At 46.7% G+C, this 23,254-nt stretch overlaps 1 protein-coding gene across 1 annotated transcript; it reads left to right on the forward strand.

Moving 5' to 3' along the window:
- Window positions 1-2,025: 2,025 nt before the first annotated feature.
- On the forward strand, window positions 2,026-20,903 carry dusp16 (dual specificity phosphatase 16). Its single transcript, XM_062517777.1, has 6 exons — window positions 2,026-3,281; window positions 9,781-9,919; window positions 13,544-13,707; window positions 14,123-14,282; window positions 14,912-15,035; window positions 15,780-20,903. The coding sequence occupies exons 1-6, from the start codon at window positions 2,901-2,903 to the stop codon at window positions 17,224-17,226; spliced, it is 2,415 nt and encodes an 804-aa protein (XP_062373761.1). The 5' UTR covers window positions 2,026-2,900; the 3' UTR covers window positions 17,227-20,903.
- The last annotated feature ends 2,351 nt before the right edge of the window (window positions 20,904-23,254 follow it).

The following is a 23,254-nucleotide window of genomic DNA, read 5'->3' on the forward strand; positions in this document are numbered from 1 at the left end:
GGTATTGAGACTCCATAGGTGTTAGGTAAAGGGGGGGATGTACTGTATATGAGAAAGGTGTGCGTGCTAGCGTGTGTGTAGATGGCGTACATGAGTGTTTTTTGGGGGTGTGGGGGTTGGGGGGAGGGGGCGGGGTGTAGTTCATAAATCTCACCAGACCAGTGTTCTCGTATTTTTATTGTTAGTCTTGGCCCGTGCTATCGATAGGCCCTGCCACACAATTACTTTTATTGTCCTCGCTGGGTGGCCCCCTTGCTTGAGGAGGAACTCGTTTGGGGAAATTTCAGCCCAGGCCTGGTTGGCTGCTGCTCTGGCTGGCAGGTTGACTCAGGAGAGGAGGGAGGAGAGGAGAGAGAGAGGGAGGAGAGGAGAGAGGGAGGGAAGGAGGGAGGGATGGAGGACGGGCAAAGTTTCTTTTTCTTTTTTTCTTTTTTTTTTAGCTTCAGCTAGTCAGGGAATTTCCAGCATGGCACGCCATACAGCCAAGTGGCACCACCATTACCATCACCACCACCACCACCACCACCAGCAGCAAACAGTGATTATGGGGAGATCTTGTGCCTCCAGTGTATGGCAGTTTGGACTGACTCACATACCCAGACAAATACACACACACAGACACACACAAACACACACACAGTGTAATACATTTGTGCAGGAAAGTGACACGTGCAGATAAGAAAACACATGCACGGTGGAAGAGGTGAAATGCCAAGGTGTTGGAGGGTTGTTTTCAAGGCAGAGACTGATATTTGACACACGTGTAGAGATAGAGGGTTGCTGAATGAGAACTTACCCTGGTCCTGGTTTGGTGTTGCCGTTTATACCATCCAGGCATAGTGATAGTGGTTTCGAAAGTTTTACAATTACAGTGCTGGAAGTTTAAAACAACATATTTCATTTCCAGAGCCCTATTTGCAATTCCTACATACCCAAAGCACTTTACAGTGAAATACAGAAACGATTTCAAGGATAGCATTGGTCATTTGTATCTACAGTGACCTAAGTACTGTATACAGTAGATATTCACCAACATTTGTGTGCCTTTGCTTTGAGCCTGTGAGCTTGCTGCTGGTACTTTGTAGCTCATTGCTTCCCCAGTTGCTGTATCAGTAGATCTACAGTACAGTGGGAGAGACCAGTTTAGTCCGAGGTTTGGTTTGGAAGAGTGCATGGTGTTTAGTCAGGCACGGTTAATCTCTATCCTTTCACTACAAACCATGCTTGTGTCCAGAGGGTTGTTTGACCTCCCCGATGACTTGTGGTGTTTCCCCCCCCCCCCTGTTTCTGCTTTACGATGCGCAGCACATTCAACAGGGAGTTCAAAAGGGAAGCATGGGGGCCCAAATATTTGTGTGAATTTATTTCTGAACTACACAGAAGCGACCGCAGAGCGCATTACGTCAAGCCAAACGGGACAAAGTTCACCTCCTTCTCCAGCACCGAGAAAAAAAACAGAGATGTCAAAGTCAGAAACTCCACCCTGTTATTTGTCAGAATGCTTAAGTTTCCATAACAGACCCTCGGGGTGTGTGGTGTGGCCTGGTGTGTGTGTGTGTGTGTGTGTGTGTGTGTGTGTGTGTGTGTGTGTGTGTGTGTGTGTGTGTGTGTGCAGTGTGTGTGTGCAGTGTGTGTGTGTGTGTGCAGTGTGATGACCCAGAGTGTGGTCAGCCCCCCTAATGTGCCGTGTCCCTTTCTCTCTCTCTCTCTCTCTCTCTCTCTCTCTCTCTCTCTCTCTCTCTCTCTCTGCAGGCAGACCACTTAAGCGTGAGGAGGATGCGGGGAGCGCCGAAGACTGACGTAATCTCCCCTCGGCCCTGGAGAAAAGCCCTCTTTTGTCCCGCCCGTGCCATGGTGTGAAAGACCCCCCCCCCCACGCACCCCTCCCCAAAAGAGCCCCCCTACCTCCTCCTCCTACCTCCAACCCCCTCCTCCACCACTACCACCCCCACCCCCCACCTCAGACCCAATCCATCCCCTATATCCCTCTACCCCCCCCCCCCCCCCCCCACCCCGCCACCCCAAACTCGGAGAGAGCCAGACACGTCTTGCCCGCTGGAACCGGGCCGTAGTGGTCTGTTTGGCACGGACACCCCATTACTGCATACATAGTCACCCACTCACTTCCCGCTACACACACACACACACACACACACGCTAAAGCGCACACACACAGACACACAGACAGCACAAACACACACTCACACTGTGGCCGGCCCGGGAAGGACAGTAGTAGGGCTTTCTATGTTTTTTTTCCCCCTTTCTTCATCTTTAAGGGCCCACGACGAGGCCTAGCGACAAAGCCTTAGCGTCCCTCCCCTCCCCTTTTCTTTTTACCTTTCTCTTTTCTTTTTCCTCTCCTTTCCCTCTTTCTCTCTCTCTCTCTCTTTCTCTGCTGCTCCTCTCTTTTTGGCCGAGGCTCTGCGCTTGCCAAGCGCCACCAGGATGACATCATCCCCCGCCGCCACAATGGGCCCGTTGATCTCCTGAGGGCCAACAAATCTACACACACACACACACACACACACACACACACACACACACACACACACACACTGAGGGCCCTGCCAGACCGCCTCAGTGTACTGGACCAACCCCCCCCCCACCCCAACCCTCCCCAACCCTCCCCCACTGACCCCCCCCCCCCCAACAAACCCGAACCCCTGCACCCCACGCACCACCACCACCACCACCACCACCACCATCCCCTCCACCCGGTCAAACAGAGGGAGGAGGACGAGGAGGAGGTGGACCTCAGACAGGAGGAGGAAGAACGCGGGGAAGGAAGGGAAGTGGAAGAGGAGCGAGGAGACCAGAGGAGAAGAGGAGCGAGAGAGGAGCGTGTGTGTGCGGAGAGTGTGTGACGCAGGTGTGTGTGTGTGTGTGGTGGGCTCCGCAGCATGTCGGGGGAGCGCCCCGTCGTGGCTGCCGGTAGCGGTGGCAGCGTCGTCGTCGTCGCCGCCGGTGCCAGAGCCGCCCGTAGCCCCGGCGCCGACCCGGACCCCAAGCCCGTCCCCGTCCCCGTCCCGAGCCCCAGCGGTGGCGCCGCGAGCTCCGTGGGGGTTCCGTCGGTGCGGTCCATCGGGGCGGAGGGCCTGGTGTCGCTGCTGGAGGGCGGTCTGGACCGCGTGCTGCTGATCGACAGCCGGCCCTTCGTGGACTACAACGCCTCGCACATCCTGGAGGCCGTCAACGTCAACTGCTCCAAGCTGATGAAGCGCCGGCTGCAGCAGGACAAGGTCCAGATCAACGAGCTGCTGCAGCACTCCGCCAAGAAGAAGGTGAGACACACACACACACACACACAGTTACAGATACAGTTACAGCCTGGCCACCACAACCTATCTAGCCACTAGTGGAGGTGAATGCCATGGTGGTGTATGGTGTAGAGCGTGAGAAAGAGGATGAGTATGTTTGTGTGTGTGTGTGTGTGTGTGTGTGTGTGTCTGTGTGTGTGTGTGTTTGTGTGTGAGAGAGTGAATAAGTGATTGAGTAAGTGTGTGGTGGAGAGATGGAGAATGTGGGGAGCAAGTGAAAGGAGACATAGAGGGAGTGTGTGAGTGAAGGTGAGCGTAAGTGTGGAACTTGTGAATGAGAGAGTGTGTGAAACAGAGAGTGCGTCTGACTGTGGGCATTTGCGAACAAGTGTGAAAATGAGAGAGTAGGTGAGTGAGTGAGTGAGTGAGTGAGTGAGTGAAGGAAGAAGAGAGAGAAAAGTTGTTGTATTTTCTTGTGTCTTCTTTGTTTGTACTGTTTTTTCCCCTCCTATGGAAAGAGACCTTGAGTTTGAGAAAGGAGCTATAGAAAATAAATGTATTAAAAGTGAGTGAAGAAAATAGGGTGAAAATGTGACTGAAAGAGAGTCCCTCAGTGAAGAACTAAGTGAAGAGCACTGGGTATGAAGCAGAGAGCCTGTGTGTGCGTGTGAGAAAGAGTGAGAGAGTAGGTGAGCGATTGAGTGAGAGAGTAAAGGAGTGATATAGAGGGTTTGACTGAGTGAGTGATAGATAGATAGATAGATAGATACTTTATTGATCCCCAAGGGGAAATTCAAGATTCAAGAGTGTGTGAAGGAGAGATAGAGTGAATGTTTAAGTGAAGGAGAGTGTAAATTAATGAGTGTGTATGTGATACAGAGAGAGTGTGAGTGAGTGAATGAGCGAAGGAAGAGAGAACATGGCTGAGTGAGTGAGAGTTTGAGTGATAGAGAGAGAGAGAGAGAGAGAGAGAGGGTGACTAGAGAGTGAGTCAGTGAATGAGTGAATGAGTAAGAGAAGAAGTACATGACAGTGATTTAAGGGAAGCGTTTGAATGACAGAGAAGGAGAAAGTGAAATTGAGAGAGGGGGATAGAGTAAGTGAGTGAAAGAGAGAGTGTCAGAACCCCCTTGACCTCTCCAAGAGGGAGGAGGGGGCAGGAGAGATGACTCTCTGTGTAGCCATGGCAACTGGTTGCCGTGTGCACGCTTGATTGTTTGACAGCATGATCTCACCTCAATAATATCTCTTCTCTCCGCCTCCCCCCTTCAACCTTGAGCTCTTTGGCTCGACCCTGACATCTGAATCTCCTTGATGTTTCTTTCTCTCTGTCTGTGTTTCTGTCTCTTTCTTTCTCTCATTCTGCTGTTGTGTTTTTTTTTTTTTTTACTTTTTGTGCTTTTCACTTTCTCAGTTGTTGTTAGGGGGTTTTATTATAACGTGTCAAATTTTGGCCTCTTTCGTTGTGGCTTTTGGCAACAGCCGTAAAAAACAGTTTTTAAGGATGTCTGTCTGCTTTTTACAATGTTTCGGCAACATTTTCCTATTAGTCTGGGCTATAATTAATGCTGTAAAGGAACCAGGGAGGGAACGGATGGCTTCCTTCTATGTGTCAAAATCGGAGGGAGTGCCAAACCACAAGACGTCGTCCCATGAGGGACTATAAGTTGGAGAGAGTACCTCTCTCTCTCTCTCTCTCTCTCTCTGTCACCCTGTAAACCACTCTGGGAAGGGTCTTCTGTTTTTGGCAGAGGTTCTCTCTCTCCCTTCTCCTTTTAAAAAAATGCTACATGGCCATCTCTCTCTTTTTTGTTCTCTTTCTACAACTTGTTGGATATTTCTCCCGTTCACTGTAAGGCTTTCTCACATTCTATTCCCTATTTTCATCTCTCTCTCTCTCGCTCTATCTCTCTTTCTGTATGTGTGTTTTTTGTTTTTCTCTTTCAGTATTTCTCTCTCTCTCTCTCTCTCTCTCTCTCTCTCTGTCAAGTGCTATCTGAGAGGAAGCTAGAGGGCCGAGGCCAACACATGCCCCCATCAGATATGCTACAAATGTAACATCACATGCGTATGATTAGGGTTTGCATGATCTGCGATTGCACGAGTGAAAACAGAAAGAAAAAAGCTAGTGGGAGAGACATAGAGAAGGAGTGAGAGAAAGCGAGAGAGCGATTGCACAATCTGGATGACATCATTCTGAGGGCTACAGTGTCCTGCTGGAATGTGTGGGAAAAGATAAGGAGAGGGGCTCGAGAGGGAAGTGTGTGTGTGTGTGAGAGAGAGTGTGTGTGTTTGTGTGCGTGTGTGTGTGTAAGAGAGAGAGTGTGTGTGTGTGTGTGTGTGTGTGTGTGTGTGTGTTGGTGTGTGCGTGTGTGTGTGTGTGCGTTTGTGTGTGCGTGCATATATATGTATCTGTATGTGTGTGTGTGTGTGCGTGTGCGTGTGCGTGTGCGCGCATACAGTATGTGGCTGTGGCTGTGTGTGTGTGTGTGTGTGTGCATGTGCATGTGTTGGGGATGAGTCCATTAGCTTGAGGTGGTAGAGTGGAGGGGAGTCGCTGTGGCTGAGATGAGATGAGGAATTGATTTTATCGATTGACGTTATGGATTACCAGACACAAATCCAAAGGGTAAACCTGTTCAAATGAAAAGGCACTTAATGTCCGGTACCACAGGAGGTCCCAGGGGAGGGAGGCCGGGTCAGCCCGGGTCAGGCTGAGGTCACACATGAAGAGCCCGAGGAGGCGGCCCCTCCGTGGCTCTCGGCGTTGCCATGTGCACAACGTCGAGTGGACGCTGCCGGAATCACATGAGGTGCCTCTCATGCAGCGTTTATACGTCCTCCCTCGCTCCTCGGGCCTCGATCCGATCCTCACTGGTCTACATAAAGAATGAAGGGGGGGGAACAATGGGATAGTCTATCCAGTGTTAGTTATAGATCAGTGGGAACGCCCCTCGAGGATCGAGCATCGAGGATCGAGGAGGCATGTTGAGAGGCACCAATGGACTCTCTTGCAACAGAGGAATCAGTGTGAAAGCGAAAGAGCTACAGGCAGAGAGGGTTAAAGCGGAGAAATACTGTAATCACAATTACGTTTGTATGTTGTTATTGCTTATCAAGAGCGAAAGTTTATTTAGTGACGTCGCACTTATGCAGACCGGAACTGTCCCGTTTTGCTTCCATAGTAACGTATTGCGTTGCAGTATCTTGATAGTAATGAAGGATCTTTGCTACAGGGACTCACCACAGCGTGTATGGGCCCCCCTGCGTTTGATTCTGAAAGGTCTTCTTGGAGAAACACTCCTGACCTTTGTGCAGTCAGTGCTGCTGGAGGTGCTCAAAACCACCATCTATTCTTTGGGCTATAGTGAGAGTTCTAATTAAAGTTACAGGTGGTCGCCAGTGCTGTAGCACATACATAGATTGATGTATTTTTTTATGTTACAGTACCCTCCAGAATTATTGGCACCCTTGGTAAAAGTTGACTAAAAATAGGTCTAAAAAATAATCTTTAGGTGATTTATTGTACTCCCACAATGAAAACAATGAGGAAAAATACACCCTGCAAGGGAAGCAAATTTATTCTGAGAAAAAGGAAAATCTCATAAAGAAATAAATGTTTTTAATAAAAACACGTCACTCACAATTATTGGCACCCCTACTTGTAATACCTTCTTAAACCTCCCTTTGTCAATAAAACAGCATGTAATATTCTTCTCTGACACCCCATAAAGATTGAGAATACAAAGTAAGGGATTTAAGACCATTCATCTTTACAAAATCTCCCCAGATCGTCCAGATTGATAGGTACACACTTGTGCATTCTTCTCGTTGACTCATCCCACTGTTTTTCTATGGAGTTTAGATCAGGGGACTGCTATGGCAATGTCTGAAGCTTGATTTTGTGTTCAGTAAACCATATTTGTTTTGATCTGTGCATTTGTTTTGGTTCATTGACCTGATGAATGATCCAATCATGACCAACTTTTAGGGCCTTGGCAGAGATTGTTTGATTTCCTTTGAAAATGTTCAGGTTTTTCTTGGTGTTCATGTTGCCATGCACCTTAATTAGGTTCCCAAGGCCTTTGGGAATTAAAACAGACCCACAATAGCACAGCCCCTCCATCATAATTCTGATTAGGCATGGGGTTCTTTTTAGTATAGTCATTCTTCTATGTACGCCAAAGACACCTAAGTGTTTTTAGCAAAAGAGCATAATTTTATTTTCATCTGACAATAGACCACACTCCCAGACATGTCATGGTACCATTCAGTAACTCCTGCCATTTACATTGTTCATTAAATGACTCTACTGGCTTTAACCTGACATGCTGTCTAAATAATCTATTAGCAGTGAGGTCACTTTTGAAGATTTTTGGGGGGGACTTGGTGACCCCAAGATGATAGCTTTGTCTGTAACTCTCAACAGTGGTTCTTATGGATTTTTTTGCCTATCATACCATCCTCCATACTGTGCGTGGGAGCAAAATAGCCATGGGTCTTTGTCCAAGCATGTTTGCCAGGTTTTCCAGATGATTAGAACCTTTTAGTCATCATTTTAACTGGAAATATAGGCATTTTCAACAAAATACCTAGTTTCCATAGACATTCTCTTACTTACAAATGTCAACACAATTTCTTTTTATTTCAATTTAGTGTATTCTCTTGTCTCTCCAATGTTGAAAAATGACTAGAGGATTTAGCCTCTGACTGACTTCATTTTCATACCATAGTGAAAAAGAACGTCATGAACTACTTCTGAAAGTTCACAGACACTCTGATTTACTTTGAAATGTTGCATTTACATAGGAAAATGCTCCTGTTAAATGTTGTACATAATATGTTTCAGGGGTGCCAATAATTGTGAGCAAGCTGTTTTTGTTAAAAATATTTATTTCTTTATGAGATTTTCCTTTTTCTCAGAATAAATTTGCTTGCCTTGCAGGGTATATTTTTCCTCATTGTTTTCATTGTGGGAGTACAATAAATCACCTAAAGATTATTTTTTATACCTATTTTTAGTCAACTTTTACCAAGGGTGCCAATAATTCTGGAGGGTACTGTATATAAGTTTTTTTATGACCATATAAGAAGAGGGATCGTTGTGGAGATCAGAAAGTGGAAGTCTGTCGGTGATCATCATCACAGAGGATTGAGAAACAGGGAACGATTCAAGGGAGACGCAAACCTTTATCACCAGCTCTCTGCAGGTGTTTACCATTCCAAAACACAGCTGCATACAAAGTGCACGTGTTCAACCTGTAGAAAACAAGTGTCGATTTGACAAATCATACATTAACTCAAGTAGTCCTTCTAGACCCTTTGAATGGATATTCAATGCATACACAATGCATACAATCACCCTAGCCATAGCATAGACGCTCATCTCCCGGAGGCCTAGTTATATATAGAGAGCTTTACAGTACTGTACGAGCAGGTGAGAGACACAAAGGAGAGCACAATAGTGGGAGCCAGGTAGTGACTCACGGTGACTGGTGCTGGAGATTTGTGCCTGAAGATAAGAGCTCGCCCCAGCCAGCCCCACGGTCAGCCTCGCCCTGTCTCAACAGCTGCTCCACAGGCCCATAAACTGATCCACGACATTCGAGGAGGAAGCGATCCTCCTCATCTGTGCGTGTTTACTGGGGGTGCGGAGACGAGAGTTATTTAGAGCGTGTCTCTATCACTCTCTCTCTCTCTCTCTCTGCATGTGTGTGTATGTGTGTGTGGGGGGGAGTGAGAGAGGGAAAGGGAGAGACTTTGGGATGCTGGCAGGTGGCAAGGATATGTTATATGGCTACGGTTCCACATTATAGGAGTTGAGTTGCTACCTACGGGCTTAATCAAACTTAGAACTAGGTCAGACTGTGCCTCCTGTGATATGTGATATTCTAGTCTGAGGGGGAGAGAGCCATAGAGAGAAAGAGTGAGTAGAAACAAGGAGAGAGAGTGAGAGAGAGAGAGTATGAACATATGCATGTGTGTGTGTGTGTGTGTGTGTGTGTGTGTTTGATTTTACTTCACATAAGAGTGTGTTGTGCATGCTCAGTTTAAACCTCACTGTATTACTCTGATTACACTGTTACTGTTTTACTGAGTTAAGTTAAGTTATACTGTTTTACTGAGTTAAGTTAAGTTATACTGTATTACTGAAAGGCAGAGTGGTTGAGTATCTCAGTTAGGCCTACAGTACATACTCATAGCATTGAGTGTTAGGCCCTCCGGATCAGAAAAGGAGCAGTATGGACACGAATGTATTCTTTACTGCAGTTCAGTGGCCATTACTGACTGTGACCCTATCAACTAGCTGTTAGCCATGAGTGTATAGCAAGGGTTTTATTAACAAGTACCTTAGTTTCCAGCGGGATAGCTCAGCCTGAATGACACAAATGTATGCTGAAAACTATGTTTCTAACTGTGCTCGTGTCCATTGTGTTTGTGTGTGTGTGTGTGTCTATGTGTGTGTGTGTGTGTGTGTGTGTGTGTGTGTGTGTGTGTGTGTGTGTGTGTGTATGTTTCACAGTTGGAGCTGCAAGGTGGACAGGAAGTGGTCGTATATGACCAGAGCTCCTCTGATCCCACCTCTTTGTCATCGGAGGCCTTCCTCAGCGTCCTATTGGCCAAGCTGGAGAAGAGTTTCCCATCTGTCCATCTCCTCTCAGGTTAGCCACGCCCACCTCTGTAAACACCAAACTTCCTGTTTTGGCTCCCGCCTTCCTTCCTGCTTTTCCTCTTTCCAGTCGTTTCTTTTTCACCCTTGCCCCCGATAGGTATTAGAATCAGATCCTTCTGTCTACATGTACTCTTCCACTTCCAGAACTAAAAAAGTACTGGTCTCATCTACTTCCTATTTACATACAAGGGTAGAGGAGGGTCACTATATCTCGGTCCTATCTTGGCCCGGATATGAATCAGGGTGTAGGAGTTTCTCTTCACTTTCTTCACTGAGCTATTACAGGGGCGAGAGTCTTGAATTCACCTGACCGCTCTTGTTATTTTGGGAAGGGAATCAGCTCTTCAGATCGGATCGTGATCAAGCGAAGTGATCAGCCATTGAGAAATATTACTGCAATTTGACAAACTAATAAACCTAGTTCAGGTCAAACCGGATCAGCGGTTGTATGGGAAAAAAATAGAAGTACATCAGTAAATTCTCAAGATGTCTGTGAATGTTAAAGCTGCTCTGATGCAGTGTTCTCTGGATCTCTGCTGCTGGCTGGCAGCATGTTTTGATAGCTCGATGAAAATAGACGGTTCGAGAAAGGGGTCTCGGAGTCTCTTGTGGGATCCGTAATCATCATCCTTGCTTGCCAAATGTTTTTTTCTTAATTTCATTTATACATGGGCTACGTGCAGTGCGAGGGAAATCTAAACAAATTTGTTTAAGTTCAAATGTATTGACGTAGCACATTATCATACACAACGGTCATTCAGAGTGCTTGGAGAAAAACAGTGTACTTGCTGAAATGGGTCAAAAAAGCAGATCATACATCACCTTGTTTGTTTAGTGTGGATGTTATGGCCTCTTGTGTAATATGAGCTGGATGTGCAGAGATTCATATCATTATTCATAATTCATAGCTTTCTGCTACTCAGCAGAACGTCTTCCTGTTAGTAAGTCTGGCAGAAGCATTTTTAAATGAGCATTAGCTGATCTGCGCAGTATTTCACGTTTGAAAACAAACTGCCAATTAGTTGTATGTAATCAAAGCCAAAATTGTAAATGAAAATAAAAAACAGAATGTAAAAAGCAGGAAAAAAAAAACATTTTGTTTGAAAAACGACTGGCGCCCATAATTGCACACTGAAGAAAGTTCTGCAACCTCGAGTAAACTTAGGTTACCTAGCAACAAATGTGTTTGTCGCCGGGTCCAGAGTGAGATCACTGCGAGGGTGAGTGAGGTATTTAAAGACTCGTGTCATGGGTTCTTTAAAACTGCTTATGTTGTGCAAAGAATTTGCTCTGCTTTTTGCAGTGAGAGGCTTAAGCCTTGTGAATTAGGTCTTGAGAGAAAAGAGACACATGTCCTTACACACACACACACACACACACACACACACACGAACACACATGTCAACATGGCCTGTGAGCTTCAGAATTCCTGCAGACACATTGCTCTCTGGACAGTGTGATGTTAGTGCGGGGTCAGTCTGCCATTACGTCACCATTACATAAGACTATTTTGTTGGAGGAGAAGTGCATAGTTTCTGCTGCTGTGGCCTGGCTGCCCGCAACTGACCACCCGGGTCAAACAATACCGAGTCCAAATAACGGAGGGAGAAGTGCGGGGTGTCCAGCAGCACAGGCCTCAGAGGAGGAAATTATCTGCCATTGATTGCAGATATGAAACACACACACACACACACACACACACACACACACAATCATGAATGCACGCAAACAAACGCACATAAAAACATGAAGACAAAGGACTCCTTTTCGTATAAACACTCATAACCATGTGCGACACACACACACACACACACACACACACACACACACACACACACGCACAATTTTGGAGTCTCGGTCACAGGACTCATAGTGGACAAAGCAGAAGTAACTCAAAGGTCACAGGTGAGATTCAGCAGTTCTCTCATCCACCTCACTTCTGTATGCTAGTTCCCCTCCAATCTGCACTGTCACTGTCCTTTACTCCGTGTTACGCAAACTGGGACTTATTTCATTGCAATCACAGAGTGTTGTTTTCAATTATTCAATAAGGAAAACAAGATTTACCACAGCAATTTCATGAAGATTCTACGGTATGGAGTAGTAAAACACATACGCTAACTCACAAAATAAAAAAATGAATTCTATATATAAAATATATTTAGCTTGCTGTTCATATGCTTTTTCATTTCTCATAATGGGTCATGTGTTGTGAATATGTGTGTGTTCAGTCAGTGTAAGGTGTCTTTTGAGGTCAGCCATTGGTGTGTGTGTAGTCACTGAGGGCCTCTGAGATGATAGTGGTGTGTATAGATAGCCTTGGACATGTCATTCTATCGCCCTACCATGTGCTGTTCATTGTCCAGGGCCATGCTGCTATGGTTTCCATTAGCAACAAGAAATGTCATAAGAGCCATGTGACCACTAGTACTACTGGGGGTTGTGTAAGACCCATCTAGAACAGAAAAAAAACACATGACCAAATGTTATTGATGATATTTCTCCTCAGGACAAAGTGCTATGTCGGTTTTTTTCAACAAACTGACATTGTGCAAAAGAGGGATCCAATTAGGAGATTGTGAACAGGCTTAAAACAGCTGCTTCTTTTGAAATGACTCTGCTAATTGTGTCTCCTAGTACATTTGGTCCCTGGTAGACATACAATACAGGCACATTACAGTGTTTTGAAAATGAATGAGCCAACACCAATAATGAACCAATTAACGAAAACGTACAACACAGACCGAAACCTTTCTTAAAAGTACGCCTTTTGGTGCGGTTCAATAAGCAACACAATTTTGTGTGATATGAAATAGACTGACCTTCATCAGCAGTGAAAGAGTCCTTAAACACCGCTGTCCAAAGCCTTTGTAATACAGTGGAGATACGTAAGTTGCTTCACGTCTGCTAAATGAATAATAATGTAAATGTTGAGGTAGACCCGTCACAGGCCGGTACAGGCAGAGTACAGCTTGCCGAGGTTTCTCCAGGAAACGCCAAACCCTCAGCTGAGGGATTAGTGCAAAGAGCCTGGAACATCATCGGACATGTCGAAACATTAATGATCCTAACCACTGGGATGAGGGCCAGGGAACTGTAGACAATCTCCAGACAGACAGACAGGCAGACAGATACACAGATGCCTGCGCACACACACACACACACACACACACTCAGAGCGGAAAGAGACACTGAGCACCAGTTCTGCGTGAAAAAGGACGATTTGTAACCAGGGGATGTAGGAGGCCTGTCATGTTGTTTGAGAATAGAGTTGGTTGTTCACAGTTGAGCAGGGGATGTGTTTAGTCTACAGTGAAAAGGTGATTGCTCACTACGGTGCACCAGGACAGGGAAGAACACAGGGTTCCCTGTTATCTCAGAAAAGCCCCCTTCATCTTCTCTATTCACTTCCATGTGTCTTTCATGACCTTGACTAATATACAGCACAATGCAGGAGATGTATAGGATCTTTTTGGAGATGATTTTGAAAAGACATGCCAAGTTGCCAATTAACTAATATGAGCTCATTTCTGTGTGGTATTTGTGTGTGTGTGTGTGTGTGTGTGTGTGTGTGGGTGTGTGTGTGTGTGTGCGTGTGTGCGTCCTCACTCAGGCGGTTTTCTGGAGTTCTCGCACCTGTTCCCGGGGCTGTGCGAGGGGAAGTCTGCCCTGGTGCCGTCCTGCATCTCTCAGCCATGTCTGCCCGTGATGAACGTGGGACCCACACGCATCCTGCCGCACCTCTACCTGGGCTGCCAGCGGGACGTCCTCAACAAGGTGAGACCGAGAGAGCACACCTGTCCAGAGGGGTGGGGTTATGAAGCGCTGTTACTGTCTGGGTTACCCAGGTAAACTTCGGGAGTAGCCGCAGATGTCTAAATCAACACTGCACTGAGCATCTGTTGTTTCAGAAGTGACGTGTTCTTCTAAGATGGTTACTTCTGAAGTAAGCCAGTGACCATTTTCGACAATTAACATCAGTTTAACAACTTTCTTATTGTGTGGCGGTCTAAGAAACACATACAGACACATGTTTAGTATCCTATTCGTGATCTTATCCTGTTATTAGTAGTTACTTGTTTTTTCTCTAACCACTTAAGCAAACCACAGTATATCAGCGATGATAACGCTCCCATGTGTCCAAGTGTCAGTGGTTGTCAGTCTCTTACACTCTAGATCTCTGCTCCGACAGGAACTGATGCAGCAGAATGACATCGCGTACGTTCTCAACGCCAGCAACACCTGCCCCAAACCAGACTTCATCCCGGAGTCCCATTTCCTGCGTGTGCCTGTCAACGACAGCTTTTGCGAGAAGATCCTCCCCTGGCTGGACAAATCGGTGGAGTTCATCGGTGAGCGTGAGCGTAGCAGCCTATCGGGAGCTCGGCAGTGAGCTCGCCAACCAATGAGGGGCTAGACAGATGACCTTGTAGCATATCTAGATGACCTTGTCATCCACGTCCTGTCTCTAGCCTATTTCCAAGGCCGACCTCATGTGGATGGTTCTGATCAAGGTTTCATCCTGTTAAAAGGGAGACTCTCCTTCCTCTACGGCTTTAGACTTTTGTAAAGACACACTTAGAGACAATAACAAATTATTATTATATCGGTAATAACATTTCAATCAATTGGATTAAGGGGTCATATGTGATATCAAAAGTCTCAGATTAATGGCCTCAGAGATGCACGTGACGAGCGTTTGGAGTTGTGGGGTTATCCAGGACTACTGCCATCAAGGCTCTCAAACAGTGGCTTAGTTCTCAGAAATGGACTTCCTCCTTAGCGGCGACAACCGCAAATAAAGAGCCTCAGAGCACTGCAAAAACTCTTTACGCTCCACATAGCCAAGGGGGAAATTTTTCTTACCACTGTGTTTTTATCACGTAAGCCTCATTAAAATAGAAAAGGGGAACAGTTGCCTTAGGTTGTAGATTTCTTTTACTTTTTTTTTGGTAACTTTTTTTTTTCTTCTCGTCATCAGAGAAAGCGAAGGCCTGCAATGCCAGAGTTCTGGTCCACTGCCTGGCTGGAATCTCTCGCTCGGCGACCATCGCCATCGCTTACATCATGAAGAGGATGGACATGTCCCTGGACGAGGCTTACAGGTCAGCCAAACGAGAACAAAAACAAAAAAAAGCAACAACAAAAAAACACCAACCAACCAACAACACATATAAGGCACGTGTCTAATGGCAAATGCGCACACATTGGTGGAGATTTCGTCTCTTTTGTAGCTGTGGTGGGGAGTGAAGTGAAGGGGTTTGGCTGTTTGGCCCGGAGCTTAGCGGTGCGATGGGAAGTCGAACTCTCTCCCTTGTGTCCTAATGAAGCGCTCAGTTCCAGTGACCCCCTAATTAAATGGCCTCTGTGTCACCCGCAATTACGGCCCTGCTCCTGAGCCCTGCAAATGAGAGAGAGATGCCGCAGCCGCTGCTAATCGCTAGTCACACACACACACACACACACACACACAGGAACACACTCGCGTGCACACACATTCACATTGACTAGTTGCTAACACACACTCACAAATCCACACTGGTGGCAAACAGACATGGCAGCAGACTCATAAACGATACACAAACTTACACCCATGCACTCTAACACACACATACACAATGACTAGTTGCCAATACACACTCACACCTCTACACTGGTTGCAAGCAGACCTGCAAACACTCAGACACAGACCCTCAGACACTATACACAAACATACGTGTATGCTCGTTGTTAACAAACACACACTCCCATGCATGCATGCTAGTTACTATTTACTTGCTAGTCTACACCCCTAGATGCTGACGCAGACATTCACACAGGCACTCATTCTTGCACACTCCTCCTTTCAGGTTTGTGAAGGAGAAGAGGCCCACCATCTCGCCCAACTTCAACTTCCTGGGGCAGCTGCTGGACTTCGAGAAGAAGATTAAGAGTCCCACGGACAGCGCGGTCAAGCCCGCCGCCTCCAGCTCCAGCTCCGCGTCCGTCTCCGTCCCCTCCGAGGAGGAGGCCCCGTCCGAGGCCGCCGAGGGGCTCTGTGAGGACCTGTGCGTCCCGCCCTGTGCTACCGCCACCGCTGCAGATGCCGGTGTGTCCGAAGCTGCGGTGGACGATGAGGACTGTCCGGCGGAGGCGCCCCTGACGCTGCCGTGCGTGCTGGCCGGCGTCCCCGAGGAGCAGCACCTCCTGGCCCAGGCGCTGTGCAGCCTGCAGCTGGCCGACGGCGTGGAGGAGAGCGCCCGGCTCAAGCGCTCCTTCTCCCTGGACATCAAGTCGTACGGGGAGACCAGCTCTTCTGCAGGCGGCGGCGGCGTCGGTGGTGGAGGTGGTGTTGGTGGTGTTGGTGGTGGTGGAGGCAGCGGTGGTGTCGGTGGAGGCTCTGGCAGCCTTCGAGGGTTCTCGGTGCACGGCGGCGGCGGTGGAGGGGACGGCCCCGAGGGCTACTACAAGCCGTCGGGCTTCAAGGACCCGGCCAGCAAGCCCTGCCAGTTCTCCCCGGTGGAGGAGGTGTCGGAGCAGTCCACGCCCGAGCAGAGTCCGGACAAAGAGCAGGCCGACGGGCCCGCAGCACCGGTCACTACCACCACCATCAGCTCCATCAGCTCCATCAGCTGCACCATCACCACCAGCACCACCAGCACCAGCAGTAGCAGCACCAGCAGTAGCAGCAAAGCTGCCCCTAAACAGCCCAAACCCCCTCTTGCCTCGGCGTCGAGCTCCCAGCAGCCTTTGCAGCGTAGCGGCAGCATGGAAGCTAGCCCCAGTGCCAGCGCTAGTGCTAGTGCTAGCGCTAGCGCTAGCGCCAGCGCCGCCAGCTTCCTGTACGGCCTGTCGCGGAGCCAGCAGCACCTGGCCAATAAGGTGTCGGCCGGGCACGGCGGGCACGGCGCCCCCCTCAAGGGCTGGCACTCGGACATCCTCCTGGGCCCCGTGGCCGTGTCCTCGTCCTCGCTGGCCGGCGGCTGGTACCTGTCCCACGAGTCGGCGGCGCGCTTCTACTCCACGTCGGCCATCTTCAGCGCGGCGGCGTTCGGTTGCGGAGGGGCCGCCGGCGGCGGCGGCGTGGGGCCCGGCCTGGAGTCGGTGCGGAGGCGCGGGCGACAGAGGAGCGGCGACCGGGGCGACTCGCGGCGCTCGTGGCACGAGGAGAGCACCTTCGAGAAGCAGCTCAAGCGCCGCTCCTGCCAGATGGAGTTCGGCGACGGCATGTCCGAGAGCCGCTCGCGCGAGGAGCTCGTCAAGGTCGGCAGCCAGTCCAGCTTCTCCGGGAGCATGGAGATCATCGAGGTGTCCTGAGACGAGGCTCGCTGGCTGGTTGGGCGGTTGGGTGGGGTTTGGGGTGGAGCGTTTCGGTCATTGGGTTATGCACCCTCACAGACTGGTCCACAAGCGGGGCCTCTGAAAGGGAAGAAACTGGTGTCGCATGATCTGGCGCAATTTGCGTTACGTGAGCCGTTTGCGCAAGTTGGTATTTTCAAGTGAAGTGGCTAAATAATTTTGCATAGTGGAGAGATTTATTTTTTTCTCTTTTTTTAAAAAAAAAAACGGACTGGTTTTGTAATGGCCTTGTAATAATCTACATAAGAACTTGCACCTAAAAAGAAGCTGCACGTCACAGAATGTTGAAAAGAGGATTCATACAAACGTGTTTTAGATTTCTTTTTTTTTTCCATAGTTGTTTGTTTTAACTGAGGACTGAGCCTGATGTTTGTCTGTGGATGAGTGTTGCTCATATCTTTCGTTCTTCAATTTTTGGATAGTTTATTCAACCCCACATTTTTTGTCAGACACTCTTACTCAATCTCGGAGCCTGAATCGAAGCATGAATGAATGAAGTTGAAACTAGACTGACATGTTTTGGGTTTTCTTTCACTTTTTAAAACATTTTCTTGTTTCCTGATTCTCTCCCAGGGGTGCCGAAGTAGCAATGATCCAGTACCTCACCAATCCAAATCAAGGGGTTTCATTTTTTTTTTTATACCGTTTTCTTTTCTTTTTCTCCTTTTCTTTATTCTTTTATTTTAATGTGTAGTTCATTGAAAATTACAATCTCAGGTTTTCTATTGAGCAGTAGGAACAAATCCGAATGAAGACATCCCCAGCGTAGGTGGTGGTGGCGGCGGGTGATTTGTGTTTTGTTTTTGTTTTCTTTCTTCTGAGGTGATGGATTTTGAAAATGGTTTGCTGAAATGAAATGCCTGTATAGAAAGCTTTTAAAACTTCCTTCCTTTTTCAGCTGATCCTAGATCAGCAAGCCTACAAAGGACAAGTTAAAAAAGAGGTCTCTCTCCAGAGGAGTGCTTGAATGTGGATCAGTGTTTTTTTTTGTAAAGGGAGAAGGTGAGAAAAAAGAGGTAAAATAAGACTGGTGTGTTCTCACCTGTCTTGCACAGGCAGAAAGCGGTTGGTTTAGTAAGTGGTTTAGTAGAGAGAGAGAGAGAGCAGGGAACTCTTGTTCAAAGATATCTCGTTGTAGTGCAACTTCAGGTGTGTACTTTAAGACATCGGTGCGGATGGCTATGTATTGTGGTCTCACACGAACCTCACGCAGAGAGAATCTGGAGTGTTGATCGCATTGTGTGTCACTCTTCGCAGTCATCGTTGCATAACAATTATTGCACTATCGTGGTTTGAGAATTGTTTCTAGTCGCAGGGGGAAAGCGTTTTTTTAAAAGTTAGCTTTTGATTCCGGCAGCTTCGCGCTGCTGTTTTTGATTGAGAAAAAAAATAATGCTGTGCTTTTTGGAGTGACTGTGCATTTCCTGTTGGTTCACAGCAGGGAATCAAAAAAAGGACCTTCCTTTTAATGTTACCACTATTTGCCTTATCATCCGATTTTTATATACTTCCTCCTGGCCACAGAAACGATAGGTGTTCCCGTTTAAGAAATGATTTGAGGAAACTGATCATGTGGTATTTAACAAAACAAAACAAAGCAACTTTTTTAAAGGAAGAGTATTCAGGGGATGATTGTCATCAAAACAATAGTAATACAAACAAGCAAACCACTGATACTACTGGCATTTGGAGATAAGCATCTGGAGTACTTCCCGTTTCCGTTGGGTCAGACATAGTGATGGTGCACGGGAACACCACTATCTGAGGAATAATCAGCAATCAAACATGCAGTTCAAGCCCAAAACGCCTTTATAGTGACCTCAAATGGCCTCAAAATTAAGGAAATAAAGACAACAGTAGATCAGATAATGCTTCCCATGTGAATGTTTGGTGCACTTGTATAAAGGGACGGTTGACAGAGAAAATGTAAACTGATTTGACAAATTGTTTAAAAACAGAATTCAACAACAATTTTAAACCGGGTAAGATCAACACCTGCATGGTGTCAATTCATGAGTCTGACTGGAACAGTTTTACTTTAAAACCGCTGGATTGGTAGAAACCTTCCAGAAATATGACATTTTTGATTGTGGCCCAAACCACTTTCAATTTTTTTTCAGAAGGGATGCCATGTCTCCTTCTAAAGTAGCTTCTTTCTCTTGTTCTCATGCCCTTTCATCTGAACACTGAGAAAACATACTCACTCATCAAAACTTCTCGAAGATGCTATGAATCACAGCCACCAAAATACCACCACAGGGTTCGCTTTTGAAAAGACTATTGGTGCTGTTTGTAGAACTGATTGATCAAACTTGTCAGCAGTGTTTATCAACCATGACTGTCCATGGAGTAGTATTACCTACTAAAGGCACAAGGATCCGCAGCTGGTGTGACGCGCTGCTTTACACTGTAACATAATCAGTGGCGTTGTTGCATCTCCCCGAGGCTGCTAGAGGGCTGTTTAAGTTATCAAGTCTACAATGAAGGCAGTATTATTTCCTGCGTTTGTCAAATCCATCACGCGACTGACAGTTCAGCGAATCAGAGCGGAGTTAGCTGGCCTCTCAGCTGGATAGAGGTGGGGAAGTTATGACAAAGGGGTCCCGGGTGTACTGAAAAAAAAAAACATGTCCCTGGATTAAGTTTTACAACTAAATCTTTGACATTGGTGCTTTAACACACATTTGAAATGGAGGTAACAGCTAAAAAAACATCACCATAAAAAATCAGTAACAGCGACACAAACGCTCCAATATTGGATACTCCTCTTTGCATGTTGTACCATGACTTGAGATGTAACGGCTGAGAAGACTAGCATACAATAGAGGGTGAATCTTTTGCAATCTCCCCCAATGTTTCCTATGCCTACGTGTCTAATGTATGTCATTCTTTTTATATTACTCTTTTATTTAGTAGACTTGTTTTTGTAAAAAAAAAAGGAGGGATTTGAGTTGAGAAGTAACAGTTCCAATATTCCCATACAATTGAAGGCTTCCCCAAAGCTGTGAACAGAAGACGGGACTTCACAGGGATGGAAGTCAGTATGTCTGTGTTTATATTTTTTAAAAACTGTGTGTATGTAAGTAACTGTGTGTATAGACGTTTGAGGTGTGCGAGGCAAAGCAAGGCTGTTCAGGTGGACTGGTTCTCTCTCGGAAGACAAACAGCAGACAAGACAAAACCGCCAGGTATCTTCAAGGTCACTATAGGATGGTCAGGACAGGTGGGTGACAGAGATGATGACTGGAACTGTTTCTTTTTTTTTTGGAAGGTACAGGTCTGTTTGTAGCACAGGGTTCTAGTTGTTAGTCTAAAAGCATCACATCCAAATTTCCAATATCTATTGCCAATAAACGTAAGCAATGAGCCATTGATTTTTTTTTGTGATTAATGTTATGGATTTATAGAAAAGCTGACAATACTGTACGTGTGGCATCCTGAAAAAAAACAAAACATAGATGGTACCTGTGTGACGTGTGCAAGGAGGCCTTTGGCAGTGTTTGAGAATATAGTTTGCTTTTCTTTTCAGCAGCGCAAGCAGATTTCCATATTTTATGAAGTTCATGTGGATGAGCATTAGTTTGTATGTTGACTGTCAAAATAAAGGTTGAAACGGTACTCAACATATGAACTCACTGGTGTACTCTCTCTCTCTCTCTGGGTGCTGTAGTGTGAATGATAAAAATGATAAAAAAGTTGTAGATAATAAGATAATAATAACAATATCTGTCAATATTGTGACGGGTAACATATTCTTAAGTCTGTGGGTGTTCGTGTTCACAACTTAAGACATCACATCCTTGTGGAGTTGATCAGAGTTCTAATCCATTTGAGTGATGAAGATTATACATATCTGACCAAAGTCTTCCTCAAGTGGAGCTCCGAACAACACCTTTGGTCACTAGCTCAGAAGTAGCCCATGTAACATTTACATTTATCCAAAGTGACTTTAAATATGTCAATTATATTACAATATAATTCAGCAGAGATTTGCAACTTATGTCGTGCTTGTAAGTCGAGCCACATTCCTGACCCCCCCCCCCCCCCCCCCCACACACACCAAGACCACAAAAGAGGAAGAGGAGGGAGATGAAGAGGATGGAGTGGGAGAGGGTCGGCTCGGTGTACATGTGACCCTACGTTGCGTCACCAACTAGCCCCATGTGCCTGTCCGTGGATTCCGAGAAACGGCTGAGAGTGGACACACCGGCGCTCGTGATTAGAGGGAGGCACTCATTGAGGCTGTCCAGTCATCTGTGAGGTGGTGTGGAGGGCAGGGTTAAAGCTGACCATGTCAGGGACACACCGCCACCTTATTCCCCAGGATTTACAGCACACAGCACCACAACACTATGGGGAATTAGGTAACGCCATAAAATAAGTGTCCTCACTATAGTGTAATTACAAAATTAACGTATAATTGTATACTAAACTAGAATATAATAGGCCAACAACTTTGAGTAACCTTAATTCGAACTAGCTTACATACGTATTTCAAAATGAAGGCCACTGATACGAAATGTAGGCTACTCTGCTATGTTAGGTATCTAGTATCTAGAAGTCTATCTAAAGTTGAGGCCAGCGTTTCACATGGCACATCTCTGGCGTTTAGTCTCGATCACGGCCTGTGTCTGTGCTGCTGGGGGGGAGTCGTGTCCTGTAATCACCGGGCGGCGAGAAGAGGTTCAGTTCGTCCTGTCCATGCGCGCCTGCTGTGTCTTTGAGTGGAGTGATGCACAGTGTGCGTCCAGCCAGGGGCAGAGGCGGAGGGGCTTGATTAGTGCTGGAGACCGAGGTGGTGGAGAACGAGGGTTCTCAGAACAGCTGAGCGGAGAGGAGGAGGAGGAGAGAGAAAGAGAGAGAGAGAGAAGAGACGGCAGACAGAAGAGGAGGCAGAGAAAAGAGAGAACTCCAGGCCTCTCTAGTGGAGTCGTTGCCAGGCAACGCCTCTGCCGTGGCCCCCTCGTTCTCTAGAGCTCCACTACTGAAACGCCCCCCCCACCCCCAACACACACACACACACACACACACACAAATGCCAAGAGAGATGTGGAATGGGATTCAAGCCCTCCCACCACACACACACACACACACACTCCCTGAAACTAAATGGGTGACATCATCAACCTTTCCATGTGCCCCTCGACAAAGCAAACCAAACCAGACCAGGGCCTCACAAGGCCTGCCTGTGGATGACCAAGAGCTAGAGAGCGCGCGCGCACACACACACACACACACACACACACATACACACATACACACACACACACACACACACACAGCAGGAGAGAGAGGGCTTTCTAATTCCCCTTTCAAAGGCTCACTAGACTAAATACCCTTGTATTGTCTTGGCTCACCAAATAAACAAGCTGCCAGGCCTTTCCCTTACTCCGCTCGGCGAAGTGAGGTTGGGAGAACAAGCGTATCGCTTTACTGACCGGGAGCTTGTTTGGTCAGACATTTTTGCTCAGTTGCAAGTTAGGAGGTGGAAGGTCTACTGCAACATTTGAGGTTACAAACTATTTGGCTGTGGATTAGTTAGAACTCTTGTACAAAGGAGTCTTCAATACGGTTTGGAAAACCAACAAATACATTTACTTTCTTCATAGTACTAAATGAAGTATTTCCAAGATGACCACCGCATTTAACAAAATGCAATGCAAAAGATGTGCCATATATCTGTCATAATGTGTATTCCCTAAACAGACAGTTCTTTGATGGATTTGCTAGAGACATGAAGACTAGACTTTCTTCATCCAAGAAAGTTCTAAGATTTGATAAGCGATTAATACGGAGCATAACTTACACCAACGTAGTGACCTTAGTACAGCATCATTCATCGTCTCCATCCATCACACACACATCCACATGGACACACCTCTCAAAGGCTTACACTCATCTGTTCAGATGTTGACTTCTATAAATCCAACAACTGATTTATGCTCATGGCAAATACATCTCCACATGTTCCATTCATTCCAAATAA

Source organism: Sardina pilchardus, chromosome 17 (genome assembly GCF_963854185.1).
Source record: "Sardina pilchardus chromosome 17, fSarPil1.1, whole genome shotgun sequence".
Lineage (NCBI taxonomy): Eukaryota > Metazoa > Chordata > Actinopteri > Clupeiformes > Clupeidae > Sardina > Sardina pilchardus.